This window comes from Lissotriton vulgaris, chromosome 2_1 (genome assembly GCF_964263255.1).
Source record: "Lissotriton vulgaris chromosome 2_1, aLisVul1.2, whole genome shotgun sequence".
Taxonomy (NCBI): domain Eukaryota; kingdom Metazoa; phylum Chordata; class Amphibia; order Caudata; family Salamandridae; genus Lissotriton; species Lissotriton vulgaris.
The window spans coordinates 1,803,851,329-1,803,874,280 of record NC_141687.1 but is presented as its reverse complement, the minus strand read 5'-3'; the positions used below and the strand labels follow the sequence as shown (position 1 = coordinate 1,803,874,280).

At 44.9% G+C, this 22,952-nt stretch overlaps 1 protein-coding gene across 2 annotated transcripts in view; it reads left to right on the top strand.

The window, feature by feature from the left end:
- CARS1 (cysteinyl-tRNA synthetase 1) overlaps positions 1 to 22,952 on the top strand; it is a 395,563-nt gene that overhangs the window by 194,216 nt on the left and 178,395 nt on the right. For both annotated transcript variants that reach the window (XM_086957866.1, XM_086957867.1), the window contains one exon: positions 19,644 to 19,772. In XM_086957866.1, coding sequence (XP_086813992.1) covers positions 19,644 to 19,772 — 129 coding nt within the window. The remainder of the gene's footprint in view (positions 1 to 19,643; positions 19,773 to 22,952) is intronic.

Below are 22,952 nucleotides of genomic sequence, written 5' to 3'. Positions count from 1 at the left end.
ATCACCCTCCTGGACAACCTCGACAACCTCTGATTTAGGCAGCTCGTCACCAACCCCACCCACATCCTTGACCCCATCTTCGGAGGAGGGACAAAAATCCACTTCAGCCACACCATGCAGCCCCTCTGGACAACCACCACTGTGTGCACTTCACCTTCACCACCGCAACAGCACCCACGTCCGCCCACGCCTACCACGAAGATACTGGATCAAGGTCACAGAGGAACACGTCAACAGCACCCTCTTCCATGACCCCCCTCCGCCACGACCAGTGCCAACTCTGCAGCCAAAGAACTACACAGTTGGATCACCAGCTGCGCAGACAAGCTCACTCCGCTCCACCACCCCTTAAGAAAACGCCCCCTGAAGGCCAGCTGGCTCACCACCTAACTCCAAGAAGCCAGGCGCTCCTTTAGATGCCTCAAGAAACTCTGAAGGAACAGGAAAATCACGAAGACCAGAACACCTACAGGAACTCTATGACGGAATACCACCAGCGCATAAGAGCCACCATGAGGACTTTTATCAAAGACAAAATCCACACCAACACCTGTAATGCAAAAGAACTCTTCATAGTCATACAGCAGTTCACCAAACTCCCCAGCCAAGCCACGGACGTCACACCTTCCCAGGATCTCTACAACAAGCTCAGCTGCTACTTCCACCTGAAAATCAAGGCCCACTACAACAACTTCAGGGAACAGACTCCAGACCCCACCCCTTTCTCCGCCACCGACAACCAGCCCTCTATCACCACCTGGAAACCCGCTACCACGGAAGACACCGCCATGACCATGAAGAACACCCACTCAGGAGTCCCCACGAACCCATGCCCGCCTCACATCTACCACAGAGCTGCCGCCGCCATAGCTCCTGAACTATGCCGGACCATTAACACTTCCTTCGAATCAGGCATCTTCCCCGACGACTGGAGGCGGGCAGAGGTCAAGCCCCTCCTCAGAAAATGGCCGGCTGACCAGACGGACCTGAAAAACTACTGACCCATCTCTCTCCTCACCTTCACAGCCAAAGTCACATATAGATTTGTCAATGCCCAGATGAACACCTTCATTGAAGAGAACACCACACTCGACTCCTCCCAGTCCGGATTCCGCATAAACCACAGCACCGAGATTGCCCTCCTCGCCGCCACCGATAACATCCGGATGCTACTCGACCAAGGCGACACAGTCTCCCTCGTCCTACTAGACCTCTCCGCAGCCTTCTGCACCGTCTCCCACTGCACTGTCGCCGCCAGACTCCATGACGCCGGCATACGGAGATCCGTCCTCGACTGCATCCGCTCCTTCCTCACCAGCAGAACCCAAAGGATCAGACTCCCACCCTTCCTCTCCGAACCCACAGAGATCAACTGCGGGGTACCCCAAGGATCCTCGCCCAGCCACACGCTCTTAAACATCTACATGGTCCCTCTCGCCGCCATTGTCAGACAGCATGGGCTCAGCATAGTATCCTATGCAGACTACACCCAGCTCATCCTCTCCCTCACGAAGAACCCGGAAGACACCAGACTCCGCTTCCAGGAAGGAATGAAAGACATCTCAGCCTGGATGAACAACAGCTGGCTTAAGCTCAACTCAGAGAAGACAGAGGTCCTCGTCCTTGGACCCTCCTCCACCGCCTGGGACCACTCCTGGTGGCCTTCCACCCTCTGAAACCCACCGACTCCATCAGACCATGCCCGAAACCTCTGCATCATTCTAGACTCCTCCCTCATCATGACCCGCCAGATCAACACCGTCGCCTCCACTTGCTTCAACTCCCTCAGCAAGACCTTCAAGTCTGCAGACTGGACTACGGTAACGGCCTGTGCTCTGTAATTAACAAAAGCCTGCTACACAAGCTCCAAACCACCCAGAACACCGCAGCCAGACTCGTCCTCGGAACCCCATGACATGAGCACATGACCCAGCACCTACAAGACCTCCACTGGCTCCTCATCAAGAAGAGAATAACCCTCAAGCTACTCACCGCTCCTACAAATCCCTCCACCACATCGGACCCAAATACTTCAATGAAAGAGTTTCATTCCACGTACCCAAAAGGAACCTCCTCTCCCCCGACCTCGCCCTGGCAGAGACCCCCACGCATCTGCAGAACCAGAGCAGGTGGAAGACCCTTCTCCTACGTCGCAGCAAAGACCTGGAATGAGCTCCCAATCAACATCAGACGCTCCCCCACTCTGTACACCTTCAGGAAGAGCCTCAAGACCTGGCTCTTCGACTGACCCGGAGCTGCAACCCCCCCGCCCACGCCTTCCCCAGCGCCTTGAGACCCTCATGGGTGATTAGCGCACTTAAACAAAACCCTGATTGATTCAAGTTGCACACATCCCAGACCATCACTAGATGGCATGAGTATGCACAGCATGTGAATATACAGTTCTTCATGCCACGAACAGATAATTATAGGGTACGTAACACTTTCCTTCTCTTCCAGGGGATCCCAATCAATAGTCATAAGCACTGAATAGTCCCGCCCATTCGTGGGTAACTCGGAGCACTTCTACATACATACATACATACATACATACATACATACATACATATATACATGTATGTATGCATACATCAATATAAAATATTATTTACACTCGCAATAATTGCATTCTATAAACAGGCTAAGAAGTCAAAATATTGATTTCATTTGAAAAAATTATTTTCATATAGGTCACTATAAAGTATGTGAGCACAAATCTTTCAAAAACCTTTTTTTTTTTAAGGTAAAAAGGATTGAAGGATAGAATTAGTCAATAGGCTGCAAGGAATACACTGTGCTAATACAACTGGCACTGTACCCTCAGTATCCTATCATGCCCCACAGGTGACTAGTCAGTTTGTTTTTCAGGCTTCTGGTCACAGGATCCTGGGGCACTGAGCTCTGCCTTTTTTGGCAAATACCCATAGATGAGCCTTATTGGAACTGGTTTGGAGTCTTTTACTCAATTAACTTTTAGGATTAGAGGCTTTGACACCTTTTCTTGTGACTAAAAGAGGTGGTTTTTCTGTCAGAATTCCTTTATTTGTATTGAAATGTTCTTCCTGTAGAAAGAAGGTGGCTCAAACAGATCCACACAGGGTCTGTATCCTCTCCCTTCCTGAAGATCATTATCTTAGTTATTGCAGACACTGTCAACAACTCTCCAGAAGAACATCGAGAGACAGAGAAAAACATCAGGCTGCATGGAGTGCAGGTAAAACAGCAGAAGAATGCTGGTTCTACAAGACGCCATGGTGAAGGTCAGTCTTTAACCAGAGACTAAGAGTCCACCCAGGCAGATCCAAGGAGACAAGACAATAAAGGGAGAGACCAAATTTCAGACCTATGTTGAGGAGTATGCCGTCGAGGCGCATGACATTGAGGAATCTGCCTGCCTGTTTGCAGGTACTCCATCGAAGTCAATGTTGAGGTGTCATTCGATGTCAAGGGACCACATTTGAATGACATCAAGGCAAGTGTTGACATTGAAAATGCCTCCATTGACACCAGAACATCACAGTGGATATCGAGTCCCGCTCCTTCGAAGACCTTCCTTCCTGTGATAGACTAACTCCTTGTTTGTTCAGGCAGACAATACTACAACAATGTATTACCGGACCAAACAAGGAGGAACACACTCCAGACCTCTGTCTCTCGAATCGCAGACCATTTGGAAATGGCTCATAATGAGGACCCTAACAATTACAGCAGGACACCTTCTAGGTGTTCAAAATAGTGAAGCAGATCCCTTTAGTCGTATTATTCAAGAAAACCACAACTTGGTTCTAAACATCTAAGTAATGGAGAAACTCTTTCAAGAATGGGGCAATCCTCCAATAGACTTGTTTGCAGACACAGAAAACAAAAAATGCCAAGATTATGCCTCCAGACGTTACCAACCGGGGTGGAAGAGACATGCACTTTTGATCGATAGGTCAAGGACATTTCGCTACGCTTTTCCTTCAAACCAGCTTATTTTGGCAGTCTTCATCAAACTGTACAAATTCAAAGAGCAGAACGATACTGATAGTGCCGTAATGGCCTTGCCAATGGTGGGTCACCACAGGTCTTCTTCACCTCTCCAAGCACACACATAAGAGGTTGCCGTGCATGCAAGATCTTCTTTACATGTTGAGAGGGCGGATTCTCCATCCCAGACTTCCATTGTTGCGATTAACCTCTTGGCTCCTGGATTTCTAGAATATGGTCATCTAAAGCTGCCACAAGACAGTATGGTCATTTTGAGAGAGTCCAATTGTCCCTCCTCAAGAAAGTCCTAAGTATCAAAATGAAGAGGGTTTGTATTTGGTGTATTCAAAATAATTTTCATCCATTTAATTGTCATGTGGAAATGTTGTTATCTTACCTGCTTAATCTACCAAAGTGTAATTTACAGTACTAGTCTATTAAGGTACACCTTGTGAATATAACAGCCTATCGGAAATCTAATTCACAGACCTAATTTTTTCACATTCCTGTAGTTAAGAGTTTCTTGGAGGGTTTTAAGGTTTTCCCTCCAGTCATATCTTCTTCTCCCCCATGGGAGCTTAACATTGTTTGATGTAAATTAATGGGGCCTCTTTTTGAACCTATTCATAAGGCCTTTCTTAAAAAACCTAACATGGAAAGAAGCTTTCTTAGTCGCGATTATTTCAGTGCTCAGAGTAAGCAAATTCCAAGCCCTGTGTGTAAACACACCATATACAGTATTTCACAATAACAGAGATGTAATGAGAACTCATACTAGTTTTCCTCCTAAGGTAATTTCTAATCTCCACATTAATCAAACAATGTCTTGCCTACTTTTTTCCCCACTTCCTTCAACTCCGGTGGAGAGATCTCTCCACTCAATATCAATGTGCTGAAATGCAATTTGGAAAAAACTAGCGACATAAGAAAATTAAATAGGCTTTTCATAAATTATGGAGCAGTGAGAACTGGTTTGCCTTGTACAAAATAATCTGTGTAAAGATGGATAGTTTTCGGTATCGTCTTTGCATATCAGTTACCTGTAGGCCAAAAGCTTATTCTACTAGAGGTAAAGCGGCTACTATAGCCCTTCTTAGAAATATTCCCATGCAGAGATCTGAAAAGGTGCGACCTGCAAGTCTATCCATACTTTTACTAGACAATGTCTATATTCAGACTCCAAGGAAAAACCTCAAGTAGGGCAGTCATAGAAGAATCTATTTGGGTACTTGGTGGGATTGTCTCTGTTTTTTGTCCGCAATTTGAGGAATGGGATTGCTATTCTTTTCAGTCCTTATGACTTAGAACCCCTGAGAAGCGAAAGAGAAGTTGCTTACTGTAGGAAGCTGGTTCTCTATGTAGTGAACCAAAAAGAGGTACACTGTGTAAAGAGTCCAGGTAAACCCCACCTGGCTTACAGAGGCACCAATGACACCTAAAATGCTCTCTTTGTAGTGTGGGTGACAAGTTGGGCATATCGAAGGGTAGTGCTAAACATTTATTGCACACACAAAAGCAGCAAGCGAGACACACGCTCAATGAAAAAAACCAACACCAATTTATAAAAATAACATGTGCTTTTATATGAATTTAGTTTTGATTTGATTAAACAATTTCTAGAGGGTGCAATGGCCCTAGGGTGTCTTGGCGCTTGCGAAGTCTAGTCATCTAGTACCTGGAGGCAGAAAGGAAAGCCCTGATGATTATAGCAGAAAAGAGAACAGACAAGTTTTCAGCTGCTTACGAAAGAAGAGGAAATTGATCGGACTTTTAAGGTGCGCGGTTAATCTATTCCATAGATTATATGTAGAACAAACAAAACTTCGACCACCCCACACACTTCTCTTAATTCTAGGAGTAGTCACTAGGCTAAGGGAGGCTGAACTTAATGACCTTATTTTGAGCTTACCACTTGAATGCACTTTTAAGGTGCTCAGGTCCTAAGCCCTTGAATGCATCTGTGAGCTAAACATAATGCCTTAAAGGCAATCCTTTTCCTGACTGGAAGCCAGTGCAGCTATGTGAAGGCATTTGATACAGATTGAAATTTGGAAATTTTCGTAATTAGCTGACAAGCTGTATTTTGCTGCATCTGGGGCTTGTTTAACCCCTTCCATGCTCATGACGCGCTCAGCTCGTCATGCAGCACAGTGCTCGTGTGCTCATGACCAGCTGAGCTCGTCATGACCACACCCGGGATTGAAAATACACTAGTCCTGATGATGGTCTAATAGATGACAACAAGGAAGACCGAAAAATCAACCAAAAACATCATCTCCACAGCATTTGTGCATTGGAAGAAACCTTTTTTTACATCTATGAATTGGATTTTCTTCACTAATCAACGGAGTTGATGAGATGTTGTGAACTGACCTTTGAATTTATATGTACAGCTTTTCATAACTTTTTATACTTGATTAATTTTTATATATCCCCAAGATTTTTTCAAATACAAATCTTTTGCATATATAAACAGTTTGCTGCGTGCTTCATCTTTTTCTCCTCTTTTTTGCATTTCATTGAATGTATTATTTTGAACAACATTGTAATACATTAGTTATCCTATGGATACAATTAGGTTCAATTGATATATGAACTCTAGTAGTGATATTGTTTAAATTATATGTACTTGGTTTAAAATCAAAATCCCTTGTAGACACTCTTTACCTCAATCATCTATTGTGCCGAAGCCTACAAGGGTTTATTGGGTTTCCCCAAATATACTAATACCGTTCAGAAAGGGGCTGCAGGCTGAGACTGGGGGGAGGGGCGGCAATCTGGGGGAATCCATAGTAGGGCTCAGCCCTTGAGATGCTGAAGCATGTAGGGACACTGTTGGTCCACTTCTCCTCAGACTGTGGGACTCTGGTGGAGTGGTGTCTTTTGGCTTCTGTTTCGGTGCTGGAATCACTCGCAATCTGAAGGGGACCTGCAGAAAGAGGCTGCAGATGGAGACTGGAATTCCAGTCTTGCTGGACCCAGGGATGGGATTGGTTCTTGTGGGTCTCGGGACCCCCTGGGCACCGTTACCTCCTCCGGACTTAGGCTGTTAGGCACTGATGCAGAGGAGCTTTGAGGTGTCAGATAGTGGTCACTGGAAACTCACTCTTTGTCTTTGGTTTCTGCAGAAGTGGGCAAACAAGACTCCTGGGCCGTTCTTGTTGTGAGTCTCACTGTCCCTTAAGTCCCTCGACGTGCATGTCTGTCTTACTTGTCATTGGTGTCCTTTCAGGACACAACAAGCCTTGGTCACTGCAAAGGGGCTGGTTCCCCAGGAATTTGTCCTGGCATCCCCACACTTGGAGGGAGGACATATCTGACTTACAGGAAACATGGTGACCTCTTCCTGGGCGGCTGCAATTTTGGTAGTCCCAGTAAGCGGCAAGACAGTAAATTAGACAATGCTTCTTTGGTGCTTGCGGCTGCAGGGGAGAAGCCCCTCTACTCCAAGGGAGTTTCTTTTGGCAATTTACAAAGCACTGGCAGCTCTCCAGGTTGGTTGGAGTCTGCACGGCGGCAGGACGAGTTGGTTGCTCTACAAGGGTCGGGTACAGCAGGCAGGCTGGCGGGGTTGGTGACAAGTCAGTAGTGCTCCTCGGTTTTCAGGTCAGCAGTCCTCTTTGCCCACTCCTTTTGTGTGCATTGAAATCTGAAGTCCTGGTATCAGGGAGTCCCTTAAATACTCAATTTAGAGGTATTAAGGGGAGGGGAGGGGAGTAGTAGTAGCCAAAGGGCTATATACCCCTGGGGTCACTACACCCGTAGATGACTACTTTCTTTGAGGGGTGGGCATCATCCTGTCCCAGAGTTACAAAATCGATCACACACCGGATGGTGGAATTTCTAAATTTGTGTTCACTTCAGGCTGTTCACCCTTGTGGTGTGTCCAGCCTGACAGTGCAACACACCTCCTGCATAGTTCCCACTTGTCTTGGTGCCAGATGGCCCCAGGACAGGGGGTGACATTTCCTCTGACTGGGGAGGCCTTGGTTCACATATAAAATGGTTCTTTGTAGCCTTCTGCTTTGTTATGCTGAGTTACCACCCTTCCTAGAGGAGGAGGTGAAATTATCTCTCTCCGGAGCAGGCATTGTTTCTGTCCTCTGAGAGCACAGCTCTCACCTCCTAGGGGATCAGAAGCTCGTCATGGCTGGATGGACCAGTCAGCCACCACATTAGAAGGCTAGTAGGTTTAAGGGGGTACCTCTAAGGTACTGGTGCAGAGGTGCATGTATTAATACATTCATTACTGGAGTCAGTGTGGGTTTATTAATACAAGGTGCTTGATGCCAAACACCGTAGGTTTCAGTTGAAGTCAAATTCGTTTTGACCAGTGGCCAGTTCATACGTTAAGATGGTGTCCCTGTTCACTTGTACTGTCAGTATTTAAACTGTCCAGCACAGGGGCATATCTGCTCATGCAGTTAAATCCTCACATGTAATATAATGCACGCTGTCTTAGGACAGTAAGGCCTGCTTTGGTATTAGATGGTGTGTTGGAGACATGGCACAAGTGTGTGCTATGTTGTGTTTTCACTTTTAAGGTCATCTTGTCACAGAGCCTGCAGTGGCAGTCAGAATGGGCTTGGTGCTGGGTCCCTTAGAGTAAAACCAAAGGGGATGATGGGAGGAGTGTTGAGCATTGCAAGCACTCACCCCCAGCCAACTAATCTGGGTTTAATCCATCATCATTCTTTAGCTCACTCCACCACCCCAGTTCAGACATGGTCATATGCAAATTAGTCTGACCCTGTGCCTCATGGGAACAGTCCAGCCCGAAATGCCAAGTCCCTTAGAGTGGCACAAGATATGTTGCAGCTCTTAAGGACCCTCTTTAGTACATATGCCCTAGGTACCAGAGTTACTACTTAATAGAGACTTACAGCGGTGCTGAAGGCCTGCTCATTTGGGGATCAAGTGACCTGTTGTCTTGTTTTAGGCAAACAACACTGGCACTGGCAACTTGGTTAGCAGGAACTCAGTGCACTTCAGTCAAAAGTTTCAACAAATATTAGGCTAACAGTTGGGGGACTACTGCAACAAAAAGCCAGTTTCCTACACGTACCTATAATTCAAATTCTCTTCCGGGGTTATTCTTATCAAAATCCTAACACCACATAGAACCGGGGGTCTGAAAATGGCAATCTAGCCAAGTAGCTTACACGTATCCAACCAATGAATGAGGCAGGAGTCACAACAAAAAAGAAAAATTAAAGGTGAGAAACAAACATGGGAGCTAAGACCAGTGAGTCAATAATAGGATCATCGAGCAACTATTAGGATTCCCATCAAAATTACCTTTGTGATCAAAAGTCTCATTTGGTAATCCACCTGTGAGTTTGGTGTGTCTCTTGATCATAGAGACTGACTGCCATCCATAGGGAAAGTTCGCTCAATTGGATCCAACCAAGATAGAGAATAAATGGTGCATTCCCCAGTTTCTCAGACCATAAAGGAATCCAGTGCAGTGCAAACAACAAAAGAAGTGGGGGGTTAAAATAAGGTGGTGAGGAAGAAAGACACAAATTTTAACAGTATGAAAAACCTCACTCCCTAGTCTAAAAACAAAACGGTGTAAGGGGCAGTTTCAACAAATAACTGCAATACGTAAGGCCAACATGTTTCAGCCAGTAGGGAAACCTTTACCCTTGGCTTTCCTCAGGGCCTCTGCTCTTAAACTTTGCTACTGCAATATTTAGTGTCTAACAATTATAAACAAGCACATTTTTTTTTTACTTTAGTCAGAGGTTGGAACCAATACAACCTATATAGATAAATCCTCTGTTCCAAGGTATGCAGGTGGCATCTATATAAAACACAAAAAAACTATTACTCAAAAATAATTTGCTCAAACCATATTGTTTCTCATAATTAATTAGTAGCTCCGTGTCTCACCCGTCTTGTCTGGGGACTGGGCCTCACCTCACCTGGACCTTGCTCAGGATGTAGAGGCCCCGCTCTGGAAAAGAAAAATAGGGGAGTAGGTCTGACCTTTGTCAGTCCTTGTCTAACTCTTATTCTAAACCCTAATATTATAAATCATCTCCATAAGCCTTATTTAAAAAAAAGTCCACCGCTTAGCAACTCACTCCTCCCTGTCCCCCTTCCACTTCAACCTCTCTCACAGTGTTTATAAAAACGATACTCGAGTCATATCCGAATGTGTAGGATAATCAAAGCTATTAACATTAATAGCCTGGAAATCCCTTTGGCAAAATCTTGCTTTGTATGTGAATCTTGTCCGAAAAGCAGAGTACTATGCTTAAATGTACCCTCCTTGTCACCCATACCAAAAAGGCTTCAGAAGTTCGAGAATCGCGAGAGGAGTGCCCACACCTACCTGTCCGTCATTGCCTCTGACTTTTCCTGAGTCGAGGGGAGGCAACGAGCGGCACAGATAGGGCGTTACTTAAAGGGCCCATTGAAACACCCAATTAATGTTTGGCATCAACCTCTGGTTGTTTAGCGGTCGGACCGCCCACTCAATCCAAAGAACACAATCTTGATGTCCGTTGAGCTCTATGACATAATGCTACATGCCTTAGTGGCGTTACTAATTTATAACTCGTGGTGCAACGAGGGACAGAAAACAAACATGATCTGGAGCCCCCAATCATTTACTCACTTGCTTTGCGTAGTCGACCCAGCTTGTGGTAACGCGGCTCTTCTCGCGAGCGCGAGGATGACTATAAACTGACATCATAAAAATGGCGGGAGTAATTTTTTGATCAAATGATAGTTGTATTGACTACAGAGGACATCATAAAAATGGCCGGAGTAGTTTTTTGTTCAAAAGACAGTTGTGTTTACTAAACACGCAAAAAGTCATCTTTAACAAGCGAGTGTCATCTGGATATGTATTAAGACAATAAAGTAAGCTCAACCGGGCATCTATTAAAGTATATCATTGCCATCCATATTGACCCACCGCACAGCAAGACCGATGAACTTCAAGATAACTCCGAGGTGTAAAATAATGTACTTTCAAGATACAACTGTGTCGCCCTATAAAGCTGGCTAGGTGGTAGGATCAACAGTCATTAAATCTCCCAGAGTCCCTGAGAAATTGTATCGCGTGGATCTTAAAGCATAGATTCACTCTCAAGACCCATGGACTGGTTTCTTCCCATGTTTATCCCTTTGGTGAGCCCACTAATCCTTATTATTAAATTGATTATGTGATGAATAATTGGCAGAGTAGTATGCCTATATCGTGTGAAACTTATTACACAACCTACATTGATGGCACATAAGGCAACTAGACCAATGTCCTAACATTTTTCTGTATATAGGGCCCTGTAGAGCCTATTAATCCCTCATAATGAATAGATATCAAAGTCCTGTATGATAAAGCATTGTCAGCTTGAATGTTCCCTTCAACTGGTCCTGTGTCAGTAAATGGTAACCTCTATGGTAGTCTTACAATAAGGCCACCCGTTCAGTTCTACAGTGTATGATTCTTCAGATCATCTACAGAGTGGTCCACGGTATGTCATCATTCAGACCTACTCTGTTGCTCTGAAGCCTAAAAAGCAATTTCTGCTCCCTTACAAACAGGTACTTAATGGTATCACTGATGTGTGGAGGTATGAATGGTTTTTCCAATACAGTCCATTGGAAATCCTTTTCTCCATGGTTTTTTTCAACAAAAATTGCTTGGTAAGTCTTGTTGTAATCTTCTTGCATCTAAATGAACTTTTTTGTTCAAGCACTTTACGAGTGGTCATCCCAACATATCTGATTTTTCAAGGACAAGTCAAAAGATGTATCAATTGGGCACTATTGCAATTAGTAAAGTTGTTCTGTACCCAAGGGCGATCAGTGCCAATAACAATCGTGGTTGAGTGCTTAGTCTGGGGACAGATCGAACAGGTTCCACATGGGTGATGCCCACTTACTGCTGGTCGATCCCACAAAGTACCTACAGGCGATCACGTATGCTGCCAGATCTCTTAAAAGCAAACAAAAGTGGATTTATTTTCTCGCTACAGCAGTTCAAAATCCGCCAATGTCGGCGAACCACCTTCTGTATCTGATTGGCCCTTGTACTGAAAGTACTAACAAAGGTTAGACGATCCAAAGGGATTTTAGGCACTGGAGGTTCAAGTAAGGTTTCTCGATGGTTATTCTTCGCCCGTTTGAGCGAACGCTTAATCAATTTGCGTGGATAACGTAGTGTTACTGGTTGATCAGCTAAGCTCTTGGCATGATGATGAAAAGTTTGATCTGTGGAGCAGTTTCTCCGAATACGAAGAAACTGCCCATAGGGCAAATTATCCCTAAGGGATTTGGGATGTTGGCTGTCATATTGTAACAATGATTTACGTGCCATGGGCTACCTTATTCATTGGTTGGATGCGTGTAAGCTACTTGGCTAGATTGCCATTTTTAGACCCCCGGTTCTATTTGTTGATAGGATTATAGTAAATGGGCATAGGAACCAGGGCTGGTCTCTACATATCCCTATTACCCTCCCATTCTCTCTTGTTGTTATTGTTATTCTTATCGAAGTCATAAGCAACGCTCCCTCCTCCCTGGACAAAAATTACTACAGTCTTAATTAAGTTTTAATTCAGGCTCCTCTATTGTTCCGAAAAAATGACCTAACCCAACTGTCACCTGTGGGACATGATGGACTACTAAGTATACTGTGAGGTTCTTACAGGCACGTTGTCTGTTGTATTAGCTGACTGCGCTCCTATTGGCTAATTCTGTCCTTCATTCCTTTTGTCCTTATGTACAAAAAAGAGAGAGAAATGTACTGTTCTCACTTATACTTTATAGTGGCTTATTTAAAATACAAATATTTGGACTTCTTCGCTTGTTTATAGGCTGCAATTGTTATGAGTGTAAATCATTTTTTAGATTGATGTTCGTATATATGTATTGTATAAGTGCTCCTGCTTCTCTGTGTGGGTGGAACTATTCAGTGTGCTGGCAGCCATTCTGATCGTTTGAAGAATCTCCACAAAACTTCCCAGACCTGTTCTTCCTTTAACAGAAGCGGATGATGGAATCTTTCGCGGTGATTGGTCAAGGAGGTGCAAAGAAAAAAAGGGAGGTGGGGGTCCCAAAACAGGTTTTAACCCCAATACATAACTATGGTAGCAGACTGGAAGGGAACCAACTGCCTGCAGCTCAACTCCAACAAGACAGATGTACTGGCAGCAAGACCTTCTCATGGGACTCCACCTAGCCGTCAGAGCTAGGACCAACACCCACGCCCACACCCACATACCACTCAAGAAATCTAGGGATCATCCTAGACGACAAGCTCAACATGATGACTCAAATCAACACAGTGTGCACCTCCTGCTTCCACATCCTACGAATGATCTTCAGATGGTTACCTCAGAACAGCAGAAGGACCGTCATGCAAGCACTCATCACCAGCAGGCTGGACTGCAGGAACACTCTGAATGCTGGAATATCCACACAACACCCACACAGACTCCAGACCATTCAGAACACCGCTCTGCAAGACTCATACTTGACCTCCAATGCCTCACCCACATCACGCTGCACCTCAGGAAGCTTCTCTGGCTTCCCCATTCTCAAGCGCAGCCAATTCAAACTTCTCACGCACACATGGAAAGCCCTATACAAAACAGTACCAGAATACCTGAACAGCGATTACCTGAACAACTGCATACACTTTCACCAACTCACCAAACTCTTACTCTCTGCCTCACTCGTACACATTCCCTAGATCCGCAAAAGCAAAACTGGAGTTTGCTCATTCTCCTACATCACAGCCAAGACATGACCTAAAACGACCGCCCACAACACATCAGAGACTCCACCTCACTTCTTGAGTTCAGCAAGAAGCTGAAGACCTGGCTATTCATATAAGCACCTTGGGGACCTGATACCTTCACATTTAACCCAAGCGCCTGGATACCATCGCTGACTAGTATGCTACACAATTCAATATAATATAACATAACCTAATGCATTTTACATAATCTTTTTGTTTTGGAAGTAGTGGCAAAATGGCTAAACGTATTGTAACAAAAGTTTGCAACAAACTATATTAGATTAGGGATGGATGTTATGAGATGGTTATGATGTTATAAGGGACCAAAATTTAGTGATATCTGTTATTTCATATGTAGCGCAATACTATTAAGTAGCAAGGAAACCCAAAAATAAGTAGACTGCATATGTAAATTTTCTGAATTATTACATCTAAAAGACACATTATGGTTACATGATTATGTAAACCAATAAACAAATGCAATAGATAAAAAAAAGAAGTCACATTAAATCTGATTGCCACTCTGTAGCTATAGTTAGGATTCCCAGAGATCGCAATTCCTTAGATTTTTGCTCCTTAATAACTTTCCATCCTTTTGATGAATCGCAACAAAACTTTCTAGCCCTATAGCATTTTCTCCATTTTATGATGATTCACATTTTTGTGGTGAATCGTTAAGGGGGTGCAAAGATAAAATGGGGGTCCCAAAACATGTTTTTCCACCAATGTATTTTCTATAGACTATTGTATTCAGCATAGTTAAAAAATGGCTGAGTGAATTTGGCAGGATTATACATTTTGATACACAGATGATCCTTTTAGGGTAATGGCGGTAAGTATTTTTTAATTTATTCAGTGTTTAAAATTAGTGATATCTGAAACCCTGGAATTTCATAAAAGTTTGCAAAACTAGCGCTTTATTACTTTCATTTACAATTTACTCACCACCTTCAAATTAATATTAGTGGTTCACCTCCATACACACACCTTTCAGCTTGCTAACCAGACAACACTAACTATAGCTCGCCACTCTACCATACTTTCTCACCCACAGTTGACACGAGAGAAGTCAGTTCAATGCACCAGCACTGAATGTGAAAGACTGGTATTGTAGCGCCACAGAACCCCACCTAATATTTTGTTGGAATAGAATTATTGCTTTTGGGTTACAAAAAATCCCTGCAATGGGATTTGAGGCACCGTAGTAACAGAAGCAAACCTATTTCTTATTCACACAGACACACTGCACTAAGAAGAATAGACACTTTTAACTAAGAGCATGTATTATAACAGGGTGAACCCGTTTCTCAGCACATGTAAAACAACTACATAGGATATCATAAATTGGGAGATCAACCTTAAGCTTTAAACAAAAATCTGTTCATATAATATTCAACATTATGGATAGGTAAGCATGAATGTAAATGTTCAGTATTTGTAAAGCGCGAACAATTACCTGAGGGTCTCAAGGTGCTGGGGGATGTCGGGAAAATTAAGCAAGCTATTGCACAGAGTCAAATGGTGCTGGGCTAAACTGCAGCCAGCTCCCGGGATCGAACCGTGAGCGCCCGGGTTCCAAAGTCAGTCGCCTTGGCCGCTGCACAACACCTCTTCCCTCCAGTCAAATAAAGAGCGTCCAGACTCTTCACTGCCTTTGATGGATGAGGAGGGGGAAAATGTAGGAGGGCAAGTGCAATGATTTCACTGAGATTCTGAAAAAACTGGGTTAAAACAAAAAGGTTTCATGCCAAACACACATTTTCTTTTTTTTTTTAAGGGATACAGACAACACCTGACAAAGCTGGTTTCACACTTACTTTGTTGATCAACTTGTGTGATTGCCAACAAAAACAAATCTTCCTTTACCATCAAAGGAATAAAGTAAAGGAATAGTTATAAATATGCTCAAAAGGAGGTCTGTACAATTACAGGTGCAGCTGAAACTTAATTCACCAGCAGGTGCTCATTTGTTACTCCCACTGAAAACCAACAAACTATTAAGGTTTTAAACTGTGCACCCTGATCTGACTTCTTTTAAAAAATATAAAACTGTCAAACCTAAAAGACTTTACTTAACATGGAAAGTGAAAAATCTCAAAAAGGCTAGCACAAACAACACCTCCATTAAGATCACAACACCAGGAACACCCTCCGCCTCTGGCAGAATATATGTGGCTGATATTTCTATTCCTAAATCCTACTATAAAATCCAGGCCACATTAGGGGCATGAAATCTCAACTATTCATGAGCTGTGTTGTTAACTGTTCAGAATATTTCTCTTAATTTGTGATTATGAAAGAGAAAATCTAGAATCCTTTAAGATAACCCCTAACTAAGTATTACGGATTCCAAGAACAATATTCTAGCAAAGGGAACAAATCTATTACATAGTATTCTTGAAGTTCCTTAATTTTGAAAAACTATATGTAAATGTGGCACAGTGCTAAGTGGCCTCACCAGTGTCGGAAGCCAACTATACAAATGCCAAAAACATAACACAATAAATTACATTATATGTCTAAGAGACCAGCAGTACATCCACTGACTACTCTTCCATAAAAAATTTCAGGAACAAGAACTGGTGACATGACTTGCCAATTAACTCTTCTGTGAACTTGGGTCCATTTGTGGGATGCTGACTGCAAAAGTTTCAGAAAATGCAGCAAGGAACTGCTGCAAACCGGATCTCTGTTGCTACCTTGCACAGATTTACTGAATTCTCCATGACATGCTTGTGAATGTAATATCTCAAATGCAAATAAATTGTTCAAGTGAATTAAGGGGGGTGACTATCTTTATACCTTCATACAATGGTGGCATGTTTAATCCCTTCCTCATTGCCCCTACCAGGTACCAGGCTTTCATCAGGAAAGATTTTTAATTAAACCCAGTTTCCTATTGTTTGTCAATGTCACTGTTAAGTCTATGGTGTCGGGTCTGTCACTCATCAATTGTCACAACACCGGACACAAAATAAACATCATAAGATGAGGCTGACCAACTTGCATGTGCCCCAGATGGAAAGCCATATACTGGTGCCCTCCTAGGTGTATACTAACACTCCATACAGGCTGGTGGGACATGTCCCTGTAGTCACACTCACTCCAGGAGTTGTGTGTTGCAGTTAACCTATAGTACCACCAAACCAAACAATACCAGCACGGTACTGTATGTTAACTGCGGGCTGAAACATGTTGACACATTATGAAGGTATAGGGCTAGCAACCCTCCCCTTAATTCACCCGAGCAGTTTATTCAGATTTTAATCATACTAGTGGCACCCATAAGGCAGTAAAACGGTATGTCTGTGCGTATTTAGCGGTCATTTCAACAGAAAATATGCTATCTGTAAATGACAGTGCGCTACCACACATTGCTTTTGTTATGTAGGTGTACTATGTCATCAAAAAGCACCACCAGCTACATACTACACCGTTACCACTCTTTTGCCGAATAAGTTTGCTATTCTTTGTGTGAATCTAGGAATTTTTTACAATCCCTATGACTTCAGTGATCATACAATGATGTCAGCACCTCCACACTGCAAATTGTTCCAGCACTACTGGTGCAAAGGTGCTGAACTATGTCTGTAAGCCCAGTTTTAACACAAATACTTGTACAGCAATTTCGATAGAGAATTTGCTCATTCCATTGACGTATTTATTAATACATGCACCCAGAACCTACCTTAGAGGTACCCCCTGAATCCTACTAGCTCTCTAGTGTGCTGGCTGAGTGGTCCAGTCCAGTTTGCCACCACAGATGAGTTTCTGACCGCCTAGGAGGTGAGAGCCAAGCTGTCGGAGGTCAGAAACAATGCCTGCTCTGGAGAGAAGTGTTTACACCTCCTCCTCCAGGAAGGCTAGTAAATCAGCATATCAAGGCAAGAAGCTTCAAAGGCCTCTTTCACCTTTGATTTGTGACCCAAGGCTTCCCCAGACACAGGAGATGCCATCCCATGCCCTGGGCCCATCCGACAGCTGGACAGGTGGGACAAATTTGCTATGTGAGATGCGTGTTGCACTACTAGGCTGGACTCTCCTCTATGATGAACACCCTGTAGTAAACACAAAGTTAGAACTTCCCCCATCTTGCATGTGGAGGAATTAGAAAGTGATGCCCAGGAGTAAGCTACTAGCAATTAGCTACTACCCCTCACTCCCCTTAACACTAGCTAGAAATTGAGTATTTAGGGGACCCCGTCTACCAGGACCGCAGATTCGACCAACCCAAAGAAGGAATGGACAAAGAAGACTATTGACTTGAGAACAGAGGAGCATGACTGACTTAGCACCAAACCTCCCAGCCTGCCTGCTGCACTCAACCCTCGTGGAGCAACCACCTTGTCCTGCCGCTGTGCAGACTCCAAGAAATCGAGAGGGCTACCAGTGCTTTGCCAATATCCAAAGAAACTCCCTTGGATTAGAGGAGCTACTCCCCTGTGGACGTGGGCACCAAAGAAGTAATGTCTGATTTACCATCCTTCCACCTTCCGGGACTACCGACACTGCAGCCACCCATGAAGAGGCCACCATGCTCCTACAGGTCAGATCCTTCCTCCCTCCAAGTGTGGGCACGCCAGGACAGGCCAGAGGTGCGCATTGCCAATACCTAGGCTACCAGACCCTTGCAGTAGCCAAGGCTTGTTGTGTCCGGTCCGGACACCAGCTCAGAGGAAAACCAACATGCATGTTGAGGGACTTCAGTGACCGTGAGATCCACACAGAGAGTGGCCCAGTTTTTCTGTTGCTCCCTTCTGTAGAGCCAAAGACAAAAGTGAGCCTCAGACCGCCGACATAGACACCTCAAAGTCCCTCTGCACCTGCGCCCCACAGCCCAAGCCCAGGGAAGGTGACTGTGTCCACGGAGTGCTGAGACCACAAGAGCTGAGCCCATCCTTGGCTCCGGCCAGAATGGATTTCCAGTCTGCCTGCAGCCTCTTTTCTGCAGGCCCCCACCAACTATAAAGTGACTCCAGCACCTAATCCGACACCAAAAGACACCACTTAACCCGAGCCCCACCTCCTGTAGAGAAGTGGACCAATGGTGTCCCTATGTGCCAGAGCATCTCAAGGGTTGAGGCACCCCTGTGAGTTCTCGCAGCCCAGCCCCCCAGTCCCAGCTTCTTTTCGACTAGACCGTTCTCCATTTAAATGAATGGGATGCGTGACGCCGTAACAGACCTCTGTATCTAGACGCCCCAGAGCCTCCCGGGGTGGCCTGTTGGTGATGGCTGGGATCTTGCCGCACACTCATCTTAAGTTCTGAAGAACAGTCCTATACCTGACAAGTACCCGAATGCAGTACATGTTTTTCTCTCATAGGATAACCCAAAAAATGCACTTTCAAATTATGAAACCTGTAAAAATGTATATCTCGAAAAATACTTACCTAATTCTGATGAACTTGGTATCTAAATTCATATAAAAGTATGTGTTCTTTTTATAAAGTTGTGTCAGATTTCTTTGAGTTTGTATCTCACTAAATTCCTTTGTGTGTGCAATAACTGCTTAGCACTTCTCTCGGCTATGCCTAACGCTCGCCCTATCTACCACAAAAGTAAAGAAATTGGGATGTTATTTGTGCCTTTGTGAATCAGTTGGGGTTTACTTGGACTCTCACCCAGTGTATCACTTTTTGGCTCACTATATAAAGAGCCAACTTCCTACACACCCAATGTAAAAATAAAAACTTCAAACTATTCTAGAAAGCGATCATGTGTGGGCATTCATGATCTGATTGATGACATAATGCTTCTTTTTACTTTTTTTTCATTAGTTTTACGATTGTATGATGTCAAACCAAAGCCCAGAAACCTCAAATTCTGCAAAGATTTTGAATGCTTTTACTTCTCATTTGACTGTTGTATAATATAATCTGGTTGTTAAGTGTTTATTTTATTTTTATATTTAAAAGGGGCGTCCTGGTTGGCACATTGAATGTTCTGCGATGGCTGGCTCTATTCTGGGAGATTCTATGGACATTCATGGAGGAGGGTACGATCTTCGATTCCCTCACCATGACAATGAGCTGGCCCAATCTGAGGTATGTTGTATATTGACTAATCTGTTTTCTGATAACTCACATTGAAACGTTAATCAGACTTAGCATTTAGTAGTTTAGGTGTATTAATAAGACAGCTAAATGAAGGCAAATGCGTGTTTATGTGTTGGTTCTAGAGACCGAGATTTTACAGCATCAGGAAAGTGATTTAAAGTTGTTACCCACAGCTGCGAAAGCTGAAGTAATCATGCTTTTGGAGTGACTTTTCAGATTGTAAGACCTATTCATAATCAACCCCTATGTCTTGAAAGCAGAATTACAGCCCAACTTCTAAATCCTCTATAAAGTGATTTGACCCTTTCTTTAGATTCTGAAGCCCAAGAGGAGATATGTACTGTACAACTTGTTGGCAAAGTTAGCTACATGCATCGTTTTTCCAACAGACCCTTCTCCTGCCCTCCAGTGACCTGCAGCTGGATCTAACATCACCTGTTTTTTGCTATCATGGTAGGTCAAGCCTTTCCAGGGGATAGCATATCCTGACCAGCATGGTGGCAGACCACTAAAGACCTGACCACCTACAAGAACACCATGACAGAATACGACCAACTCATAAGATCCACCAAGAACAAAAATCTTCACCATCTGCGGCAACTCGAAGGAACTCTTCAGCATCATCCAGCAATTTGCCAAACCCTCCAGCGAAGCCACGGACATCACACCCTCCCGGGACCTCCACAACAAGCTTTGCTCCTACTTCCACCAGAAAATCAAGGCCCTCTATGGCAACTTTAGCGAACAGACTTCAGAAACCACCCTTCCCTCCAGTGACGACAGCCAGCCCACCATCCCTGCCTGGACCCCGGTCACCACCGAAGATACCATCACAAAGAGCACTCACTCAGGAGCCACAGTGGACCCCTGCCTGACGCACATCTTCCTCAGAACCGCCGCCGCCGTAGCATCCGAGCTACGAAGTGTGGCTCAATGATTAGAGCGGCAGACTCTGATGCAGAGGTCTAGCCCAGGACCAGGGTTCAATTCCCGGCGGGTCTTGGGCTCAAAAATTCCCCGGACCTGATAATTCTCGCCTCGGTGCCTATTCCAATCATGGAGTCCCACTCTGCAACTCTGGGCAATAGCTTGCTTAATCTCCACAACGGCCCCCACAACGCTAAGGATGCCTGGCCTCCACCTTGGGGGTGCCCAGGAGTGGACGCCTCACAGGGAAAGCCTGGATGGGTTCCACAGCGGTATTCGTACAAGCGCCTTGAGACCCTTGCGGGTGAGTAGTGCGCTATACAAGTATCAATTTTACATTTACAACACACCATCAACTCCTCTTTCTAATCTGGCACTTTCCCCGACGTCAGGAAACTCTCAGAAATCAAGCCCCTACTCGGAAAACCCTGGGCAGACCCGATGGACCTGAAGAACCACCGACCCATCTCCTTCCATTTGTAGCCAAAGTCACCGAGAAGATCGTCAACGCCCAGCTGACAAACTTCATCGAAGAGAATGCCATCCTTGACTCTTACCCATCCGGATCCCGCAGTAACCAGAGCACCGAGACCGCCCTCATTGCCACCACAGACGACATCCACATCCTCCTCGACCAAAGCCACACTACAGCCCTCATCCTGCTGGACTTATTCTCAGCCTTCTAAACCATCTCCCACCGCACTCTCACAGCCAGGCTCCACGACGCCGGCATACAGGGACCCTCACCCTACTGGCTTTGCTCCTTCCTCGCTGGCAGAACCCAAAGGCTCAGACTCACTCCTTTCCTCTCCGGAACCCACAGAGATCAACTGCAGAATACCCCAAGGATCATCGCTCAGTCCCACGCTCTCCAATATCTACATGGCCCCCTCCCCACCATCATCAGACAGCATGGACTCAGCATAGTATCCTACGCCGAAGACACCTAGCTCATCCTCTCCCTCACAAAAGACCCAGAAACCACCAGACTCCACTTCCAGGAAGGAATGAAAGATGTTGCAGCTTGGATGAGCAGCAACTGTCTGAAACTCAACTCTGAGAAGACTGAAGTCCTCGTCCTTGGACCCACCCCCTCAGATTGGGACAACACCTAGTGGCCCGCCACCCTCGGCCACCCACCAATCCCCACGGGCCACACCCGGAACCTCGGCATCCCTCACCGTGACCTGCCAGATCAACGCTGTTGCCTCCACCTGCTTCAACACCCTTGCATCCTCCGCAAGGCCTTCAAGTGGATCCCCCCGAAGCTAGAAAGACCATCACCCATGCACTCAAAACAAGCAGACTGGACTACGGAAACGCCCTCCACACTGGAATCTACACATCCCTTCTACGCAAATACCAGACCATCCAGAACACTGCGGCCAGACTCGTCTTCGGCATCCCACAACATGAGCACATCACTTAACACCTATGAGACCTCCACTGGCTCCCCGTAGAGAAGAGAGTAACCTTCAAGCTACTCACCCATGCCTACAAATCCCCCCACAACATCCCACCCAAATACCTCAATGAAAGAGTCTCCTTCCGCATTCCCAAGAGAAACCTCAGCGCTGCCGAACTCTCCCTAGCAGAAACAGCGTGTATACGCAGAACCAGAGCAGGTGGAAGAGCCTTCTTCTGCATCGCAGCCAAAGCCTGGAACAAGCTCCCAATCAACATCAGACACTCCCCTACTCTGCACACCTTCAGAAGAGCCTCAAGACCTGGCTTTTTGGCTGACGCGGAGCTGCACTGCCCCTCCTCCCGGCGCCTTGTGACCCTCACGGGTGAGGGGGCGCGCTTTAAACACCATGATTGATTGATTGATTGATTGATGTACAATCACATGTGGGGGTGTGGTAAGGTGAGGGTGTGCAAAGGAGGTAAGTTTGCAGAATAAATTTGTAGAATCTTCTTAAAGACTGATTTTGAAATCAATAATTTGACTTTGTTGTTCAAAATTGGTCTGAATCATGAGTAAGAAATTGATATCCTCGCAGCAGCAACACTATGCTATTCTATGCATTTCCAGGGCACCAAATTGTTCTCCCCAGAATAGAATATTCCAACTACTTTCTCACCTTCTGGAAGGGAGGAATACATAAATGATTTTAAAACTTCTTTAACATTGTAAGCTGATATGGGGGTCTCTAGTTGGTACAGGTAGTTACTTGTGACAAATAGGGACCCTTGCCTCTAGTCAGGGTAAGGGGGTACACTCCTAAAATAACCCCTGCT